The sequence below is a fragment of the Gymnodraco acuticeps genome, unplaced genomic scaffold, assembly GCF_902827175.1.
Source record: "Gymnodraco acuticeps unplaced genomic scaffold, fGymAcu1.1, whole genome shotgun sequence".
NCBI classification, from domain to species: domain Eukaryota; kingdom Metazoa; phylum Chordata; class Actinopteri; order Perciformes; family Bathydraconidae; genus Gymnodraco; species Gymnodraco acuticeps.
In genome coordinates, this window is record NW_022989913.1 from 426,390 (window position 1) to 435,815 (window position 9,426).

Below are 9,426 nucleotides of genomic sequence, written 5' to 3' on the forward strand. Positions count from 1 at the left end.
CACTTCGTTAAAACAGTAAGCTGTTTTTACTCTAATCAGACTCACTACCAGCTGAAAGATGTCGACTTGACCCAGTTAGGGTGAAACTCATTTAGAGGATCGTGGATATTTTGCTTCGGGAGCAACTATGCGTGCTGCATCACGTCAAGGGATTCACCCTCGAATCATTTCATCGCGTATGGACACATTTCTTTATTGCCAAGACTGCTCTTTCTTTACCAAGAAAGAAACATCAAGGTTTTGACTCTAAATAAGAAGGCCTTGTTTTTCTCTGTCTTTAGTGAGAGACATTTGAGCTGATTCAAAACTTTTCTTATTCCAGCAAAGCAGCGTCTCAAGTTGCTCAAGATTTGAACTCAAAAAAATATACACCTCCATCACAAGGTCAGTGCTTGTGTGAAATAAAATGAAAACTATTAATAATTGTTTATTTTTGATGATTGGTGAATTCATATTAAATAACTCTCTTATGCTTTACATCAACAGCCAATCAGCAGGTGAAAAAGAAACCGGTAAGTGATTCTATTGACATCAAACGCGCAGAAGAACATTCACATCTGAATATGAACAGCTTTTCATTTTAAAGAGTGTTATGAAACAATTAGGGGGAAAAAACATGTTGATCCTATGTTTGCAACAGCAGCATCTCACCTTCTGAATAACGGCTGAATAACAGTTCTCCAGTTTTTACTAACATTAACACGTTTTTTTATTTTTTATTACAAGAAATATGTTTATATATGCAAATGTTGAAATATGTGTTCTTGTGTCAATAAATTAAAGATTTTCACACTGGGATTTATATATACTTGTATCACTTGGAAAATCTAAAAATACTGTCTTAACTGTGTTCAAATTAAATCAATTTTTGCCATGAATTAAAAGCTGTGTACATGGGCTATGTACTGTACATGAACGAGATTTTATGGCTCAGAGTATAAGAGAAAAACATGTTTTTCAGAGGACAGCCTTCAAAGATATGTAACGCACAGTTACCTGCATTTGTGAAAACTCTACATATGAAAATGGTTAAACAAACCAACATGAAAAAGTAGAAAAGTCATATTTAAATCTGCAAATAGGTAGTATCCGAAGCAAATTGTTGATGAATTTAAGAGTCTGCCTACACAAATTGACAAAGTTTAGTCAAAAAACATACTCTTTCATTAGTGTATGTAAAATTGCCCAAGAATCTCAAAATTGACCAGTGTGTGTGTTTCTTTGTGCTCACAGGGGGAGCAGATTGCTATGTATGATGTAGTGCCTACAATGCGTCCTGTGGTTTTAATGGGGCCGTCACTGAAGGGCTTAGAGGTGAGTCTGGCTCATACACTGTCATCTTAGCTCTTAATAGGATACCTTTGAAATGTGAAGAGTACACAATGTTGTTGAGCTGATACACCTTATTGTTCATCAGACAAATATTGATACTTTATATTGTACTTGAGAAATGTTACTTGAAATCCTTGTGTCCTGTGTAATTCCAGGTTACAGATATGATGCAAAAAGCACTATTTGACTTTTTAAAACATCGATTTGAAGGCAGGTAAGTTATTTAATTCTTCAGTGTCACACCTTCCATGCTGATATAAAACAGGATGAAAATCACAACTGTGTACAAATCCCTGTTTCTCTGTCTCCAGAATTACTATTACACGAGTCACCGCAGACATCTCTCTGGCTAAAAGGTCCATCCTCAACAACCCGGGAAAAAAGGCCTTAATGGACCGGTCAAACACCCGCTCTAATTTAGGTACACAACTTTCACTCTTTTCTTTATCTCATTTTAAGATTGCAGTTTCTGTTCACAATCATTTTTTAATATACGGTACATAGATGATCCTTTATTCAACGGGATGATGTAAGACGGCAAAGATGCTCATTTGCTTTCGTGCCGAGCCTTAAGCCTGAATGTGCAGATTGAAACCATGCGCATGCACCCGTTTCAAATGTTATCGGGCCATTAAGTGAAAATAACTTACATTTTGGAGTGGGGAAAAGTTCTGTGTTTCTTTAACTCATCAATCTATGCATCCTCCCTACCCTATATGGAATTAATCGATCTTTACATATTTCACTAAACACCCTCCTTTTGTCCTGTCATAATAACAATTCCCGCTAGGAGTCACTGTGTTCTTTTCTTCCTATCTGTGAGCAACCATTTGGATCAGGGGTGTCAAATTCAATTTCATCGCGGGCCACATTCGCATAAAGGTTGCACTCAAAGGGCCGGTTGTAACTATATAAATATATAATATATATATATAAAATAATGTATTATATTACATTATTGCCTCTGAATTGGATTATTATCGGATAGGATAATAACTTGGTAATTAACTACGTCTGAAAGCAGAAATCCAGGGCAAATAATTGCAAGTCTCTTCAGTGGCATGTCACAAAACTAGATGCATTGTGGGACATGTAGTTTATGGGCAACCTGCTTCTGTAAAGTGGCATGTAACCGTATAATAAACTTATTATATTCTTTGCAAGCTCTTGTGGGGCCACATAAAATGAAGTCGCGGACCGGATTTTGCCCCCGGGCCTTGAGTTTGAGACCCCTGATTTGGATAGATGATTATGGAGCACCCATATCTAGGACAATGAAACCACTGATTACAGCCTTTATTTGGCTGCTATCATTTGAAGCGGGTGTCTCATGTTTGTATGGCAAAAATAAATGTGCAGTCCTCAGCAGGATTGGTTAGCTTAGCAAAACAGACTGGAAACAAGGGATTGTAATAAGCCTGGCTCTTACCGAGCTGCTGCTGGCCACACCCCTCTGGAGCATCCTCATGCAAGCAGTGAGCTCTGTGAAGAGAAGGCTGACTACCGGCAGAAACTCAGCTAAATGCTGCCGCTCCATATTATGTTCCAAGCCACATCAAGCATTATTTCTGAAACAGTATGGAGCTGAAACGCTTTCTCTCGCACGGGTTTACCACAAGGACAATACCTTTTTATATTCGGCTTCTTTACACATATTCTCTCCGGTACAGAGTTAGCTCTGAGTGTTAGCGATGCTTGCTAATGTAAACACAGACGATATTACTTCCAAAACACGTCGCGCATTGTTTCTGATATAGCACATAGCATAACATATTGAATGTGTACTGCTAGAACAGGGCCATTGTATGTATAACAACTTTACTCTAAGTCCTGTAGACATCCTGCTGAATACACAGACACACAGCTGCGGGAGGGGATTCAGCTAGCCCACTGTATATGGGAAATAGGTTGGGACGTGGGCTGGACGTTGCCAAGAGTTCAATTTAAAGCCAGCCCACATTTCAGTAATGACGTCAAGTGCGCAGCAAATCTATATCAGCTCCGTTGTATCCCTGTTTGTAGAGATGTGGGTAAGCAGGAAAAGAGAGAGGTTTGTATTTTCATGTCAACCCAAATATTTATGTATAAAAGACATCAAAAATTGCAATAATAGGTGAACTTTAAGCATCAGATTAGGAAAACAAGTTGTCTCCTGAACTTTTTATGAGTATTTGCTGTTTTGGCCCCACTCACTCTGTGCAGTAGGTCAGTATCCATTGATTACAGACTGAAAGGAGGATAATATTTACTTGGTTTTCTCTACTTTTCTCTTTCTCATCGCTCTCTCATCCCAGATGCTGCCGGTATGTATGACTGAAAGTACTGGTAGTCCACATCTGTTTGTTTGAATACTCCACCTTCCTTTCATTACCTCATCAGCACTTTGTTCACACACTGTTCACAGGGCACTTAAAGGACTCCTCATCTGTGTTGGCCTCAGCGGTAGACTTTGTGATTTGATTAGCTGCTAGAGACTTGTGGGTCTTGTTTGTCAACTACTATTTTTTTTACAATAAATGTTCAATCTTAATATATAACTTGATAATTAATTGTTTTGGGTTTAACCTTCAACATTTAAGATTTTAGATTGTATCCTCATTACTGCATCTTTACAATATAAAATAGAGAACCAAAAATAAATCTCCACATATGTGCTTCGGCAGTAAACATGTATTTTATCATTCAAGATTACAAACAATGGTATAATGTGGATGCATAAGAACAATTTAAATATATGGTTCAATGATAGGGAAATAACTTCTGTATACAGGCCTACAGTACTTTCATGAGCTAATGCAAAGAGGAGCTTAATCAGGGCAATCGCTAGGGCATACTTGGATCTAACAGAAAAGGAAATAAATATTAAAGAATGGTAAAGAGACACAAAGTAAGACAATAAGATTACAATAATTAATTATAAGTGGGCAGTTTACACAGATAATCCATAAGCATAATATTGCAGAGACAAAAATCAAACCGTTAACAGCTTTCTTTAATTGTACAAATGAGCACATTTTAAAGTATGAGATGACAGATTATTCAATTTCACTGAACTTCTGTAAATTAAGCCACTCTGTAATTGAGATGTTCAACATAGCCTGAGTTTTTTGTTATATGTTGTAGAATAATTGGTAATTCAATTATTTTAGGTACACCGTTTATGATAAATGTTAACATTGAAATTAAATGTGTGCGATTGATGGATTTCCTGGACCTCAGGTGTCAAAGTCGTGCCTTTCATCTCTGCTTTTGCAGCTCAGATCCAGGGGGAGGTGGAGCGTATCTTTGAGCTCGCCCGCAGCCTGCAGCTGGTGATTCTAGATGCAGACACAATCAACCACCCGCTCCAGGTGGCCAAGACTTCCCTAGCACCGATCCTTATCTATGTCAAGATCTCCTCACCAAAGGTAAGCTTCACCAGAGACCTGCCCTTTCTTTTAGACCAACTGTTCCTCATCCAACACATTTCAGTAAAATGTCAACCGTAAACGTTTTTCTTTCCTTTTGGGCTTAATTTCTCTCCTCCTCCTCCTCCTCCTCCTCCTCCTCCTCCTCCTCCTCCTCCTCCTCCTCTCCTCCTCCTCCTCCTCCTCCTCCTCCTCCTCCTCCTCCTCCTCCTCCTCCTCCTCCTCTTCACTGTAGGTGTTGACAAGACTGATCAAGACAAGAGGGAAGTCACAGACGAAGCATCTCAATGTTCAGATGGTGGCAGCAGACAAGCTCGCCCAGTGCCCGTCGGTGAGTGCCATCTAGTGGCCAGTGTGTTAAATGTCTTGGATTCTGTTAAGTAATAGTTTTTAGTATTGACTGGGTGAGTGACTGGAAAGATGGATTGTTATCAAGTAATTTATTGATGTTATTTTTTTCAGTTGTTACACAGAACTATGCATTGCTGCATTAGGCTTTGTTTCTATAGTTGAAGTTGTTAAAGTGATAACATCTGATCAGAAATTAGATGAAAACAGAGATCAAACTGAAAATACAATTTTGGTGGTTACATGGCTACCTTTTAGAACAGTGACAACCAACTGTTCTGACATTTAAGGGGGTTTTACATCTTGGTGGGAATTTAGTATTTATAATGATGATGGGAAATTATTCAACAGCTAACAGAATGATAACATGTGAAAAAACAATGTTTTTAATTAATGTTGTAGACTACAGTCTAGAGATAAGCTTATTTAATTCATCTCATCATCAAAATGTCATTGCAAGACCTAATCACAGACGTATGTGAAATCAGACTGTGTTATTTTTAAAGCCTTGCCCGATTTCTGCTATGATGGTATTGATGGTATTATAAATTATACATAAAACGTGTTGCAGGGTAGTGTTTCCTACAGTTCCAATGTTTTCTTTCCTGCAGGAAATGTTTGACGTCATCTTAGATGAGAACCAGCTGACTGATGCCTGTGAGCATGTTGCTGATTATCTGGAGTCTTACTGGAGAGCCACTCATCCTCCAGAGATGGAGCCGGGCAACGCTCTGGTGTCCCAGCTGGTCGAGAACACACTGCCCACCAGTCCTTCAGCAGTACCCGCGGTACATGAAACACACACATACAAACATATAGGAAACAACTACGGGAAGAAGTTATAACGTGTAAAATCCTTTGCAAAGATTTCATACTGTCCTCTCATCCCACTCATCCCACTCATCCCACTCATCCCACTCATCCCACTCATCCCACTCATCCCATCCGTGCAGACAATCTGCTGAATGTGAGGAAACTGTTTGCATAGTAAATGATGAGCTCAGCAGGAATGTTACTTTATCTAGACTCCACAGTGTGCTGCATCTGCATTTGTTTTCATCTAACATTTTCATTTCATTTCTCCTCATACTTTTCCACTGGAAAGGTGAAGAAATGATATAGGTCTACCTCTGGTGAGTGAGATACCCTCAAATTCTGCTGTAGCTGAGTCTTCACCGTAGTTAAGGAGATGAGTGCGTCTTTACAAGTTCGCTTAAAATTATGTGTATTTGTTCTATAAAGATGAACACACAGTTCTGGTGTTAGCTTCACTTTAGACTAGCGTTCTCTGTTCACCCTCCTGTGAAAAACTATCCACCACCTTATTAAATCCACGGATCTGACCAGAGTGCGCTCGACACAATTTGCTAATTCTGCACACTAAGTTGAAAGTAACATCTCCATTAAACGACATTGAACAATGTTCACCTATTTCTTTTGATATTTATGATGTAAAAAAACGTTTTATTTGTTCTCTTTAAAAACTCTCAGGCATTATAGTTTGTTTTCTGCTTACAGCTTGAATGAACATTACACAACGATATTTTTCCCAAACACCTTGAGATTATAATCAAATGCTGAAACAATGGTTACCATTTTAGTCACATTACAACAGCTCTGCTACTGGGTTAGTAGAACAGATGCAGAGAAGCCTGAGGAAGCAAATGTGTCTGTTCCCATGAGTAAGTACCAAAGTGGAGCAAAGTCCCATAATCAGAATTATCATCCAAAAATATCCAAATCGGCTCTGCTGTGATACAGTCTATTATGTGATTGTGAAAGTAGGCGCTTTAGGACCAGCTGCTTCCCAAACTGCAGATGTTTGTGTGTGGACATATTTTCTGTGTTTGAAATGTCATCCTTATTTATACTAAGTAAAAATGAATACTGGAAAATACAGGAAAATATTTAAGTGGAAGAGGCAATGTTGATTCAAATGTATGATAAACTATTATAATTCAACAGTAGCTCTTACTCGCAATGGCTATTACTGTAATTGTATACTCATACAGACACGTATGTACAGTAGTATGAAACACGTTAGTATGTGATTTTAAACACAGGCATTGTGTTTGGCGAGTATTTTTTTTGAGTTATAGATTACTTCATAAGTGCTATATGCACGTATGTGACATATCATTGCATTTTCTTGTTGCAGGATGGGCACAAAAACAAGAAGGCAGCTGCCGCCAAGAGGAAAGGTTCCCGTGAGAACCATCTAGACCAGGAGCAACCCTCAGCCCCAGCCCAGGAGCAGAAAGCTGAGGAAGGCCAAAGAGAGGAGGAAGAGCGGCTTCTGAGGAATGAACCAAAAAGACCCCAGCACACCCACCGCCATCACAACCACCACCACCGTCGGATAGAGCATCACGGCCACGGCCAGCACAACCAAACATCCAGTGGGACTGAAGTACGGTCAAGCAGGGAGTACAGCCAGAGGCCTCCCCGAAGGCACCTGCCCGTGGAGAGGGAGGAGGAAGCGGAGGATGTGGTGGAGGAGGACAAGGAGGCAACACGCTATAATCACAGAGGCCATAACCACCACCATCACAACAGCAACCACCATCACCACTCACAACAACCACACCGTGGAAACAGCCAGCCACACGTCAGAGAAGACTATGAGCAGGAGCACAATGAACGCAACCGTCAGCACAGGCGTCACCAGGATATTTCTCACCGGACACAACACACAGATCACTATCCTGCACACAATCATCACAACTACCACGGCAAAGACAGAGACATGGACAGAGACAGAGAAAGACACAAGGACAGGGAGAGAGACAGAGATAGGGATGGTGGTAGAGATAGAGACAGAGAGGCACGGCAATTTCACAGAGACTCCTATATACACTAGTGACTGTTGTTTCTCCTGTGGCTTGGTGCATGGTTTTATGCTGCTCAAGTTATAATGCACTAATGGCCTGGGCAGGGTGTTCTTCTTCATATCGTTTGACATTTTAAATTATTCTTATTTTTACCCTCTGCCACTCACTCACACATTTTGTTCTTCTTTATTTTTTCTATAGCAAAATTCATACTGTCACTCGGTTTTCCCTGTCTTAATTTCATCTTATTCATATGGCGCTATCTCTGTGTATTTAAGCACAAACATTTCACAAGATAAATGCAAAGGTCCTGCAACATTTTCCAATGTTCACGCAAAAAGCCAAGAATAATCAAGGTTGCAGTCATTTTATTGTATCCATTATGTCAAGATCACAAGTAAATGTTCTTGTTATCTTGGGCTTGTTTTAAAGTGATAACACAATAAATACACTTGAGTTTCTATTAGTTACACCAAACTAAAATGAATACAATCTAATATACAAGTCCTGCAATAAATCCAACTTTGATGAGGTTATATAGTTCAGTGTGTATTAAACAGGGATAGGTTAGCCTAACCCTTTCTTAACTCGACAAAAAATATACCTGTTAAGATTTTAAGGTATATTTACCTTTAAAAATAAACTTTTCACAAGTTTACCTAGCCAAAATGACATTACCTGGTGTTCACCTCTCAAAAGTAGATATGAGAAGATGTTACCTTGGCATCTGACAAATTGTGATGTCGATATTTGACACTAAATTGTTAATGGATAGATCAATAGATAGAACAATAGATCAAAAGTGAGCGGCAGATTCGTCCTATCTGGAAAAAAACTATCGGGAGAAAACATCTCTTTAAGTACAGTGATTTGAGATGAACAGGAAGAAATTATGGAAATTAATCAATAAGTGTTCTCGGTTTATGTACACTGAACACATTTATAACTGTTGTTTCTATAAACTAATTCAAAGAGAAGCTTTGTTGTAGCCGAGGGTTAGAAAACTCTAGGAAACAACAGACTTTTGGTGTCACATCTCATTCTGTCTCCATGTGTTACAATCTGTGTATCTTCCAAAAACAACAATTCATTGTACACATTGGTAAGGAAACTCAAACTATTTTGTTACATGATATTAAAGGGAAATCTTACTTTGCTTCCTACGTTTCTAAATGTTGTTCAAGCTTATTTATTGACTTGTATTTGCGCTGTGTGGAAGCATGACATATCTTTAGGTGACACTGACCTGCTATATGCTGGATACTCTATGCATCTTCTTGTGATAAAATATATTGCTTGAATACAACCTCTATGCATTTGTAAATACTTCATAATTGCCTTGTTAGGTAAATATAAGGAGAACCAGAGAGCCTGTTGCACTGTTTGATAGAACTTGACCTACTGTGAGTGTGAATGATTGCTCTAGACCAGTGGTTCTCAAACTTTTTCTGTCAGGCCCCCCCTTTGGAGAAAAAAAAAAGTCGGGCCCCCCCAACACAAATAGTCAG

The 9,426-nt window shown here is 39.0% G+C and overlaps 1 protein-coding gene across 5 annotated transcripts in view; it reads left to right on the forward strand.

The window, feature by feature from the left end:
• Positions 1-9,426, forward strand: part of cacnb2b (calcium channel, voltage-dependent, beta 2b) — a 42,377-nt gene extending 32,951 nt beyond the window's left edge. For 2 of the 5 annotated variants that reach the window (XM_034209771.1, XM_034209769.1), the window contains exons 5-14: positions 323-384; positions 487-512; positions 1,234-1,314; positions 1,488-1,546; positions 1,644-1,753; positions 3,627-3,635; positions 4,588-4,739; positions 4,975-5,070; positions 5,699-5,875; positions 7,246-9,426. In XM_034209771.1, the coding sequence (XP_034065662.1) occupies positions 323-384; positions 487-512; positions 1,234-1,314; positions 1,488-1,546; positions 1,644-1,753; positions 3,627-3,635; positions 4,588-4,739; positions 4,975-5,070; positions 5,699-5,875; positions 7,246-7,947 (1,474 nt within the window). In that variant the 3' untranslated portion in view covers positions 7,948-9,426. Of the gene's footprint in view, positions 1-322; positions 385-486; positions 513-1,233; positions 1,315-1,487; positions 1,547-1,643; positions 1,754-3,626; positions 3,636-4,587; positions 4,740-4,974; positions 5,071-5,698; positions 5,876-6,040; positions 6,055-6,192; positions 6,221-7,245 lie in introns of all 5 variants that reach the window. The other 3 variants (XM_034209773.1, XM_034209772.1, XM_034209770.1) reach the window with 3 other exon arrangements.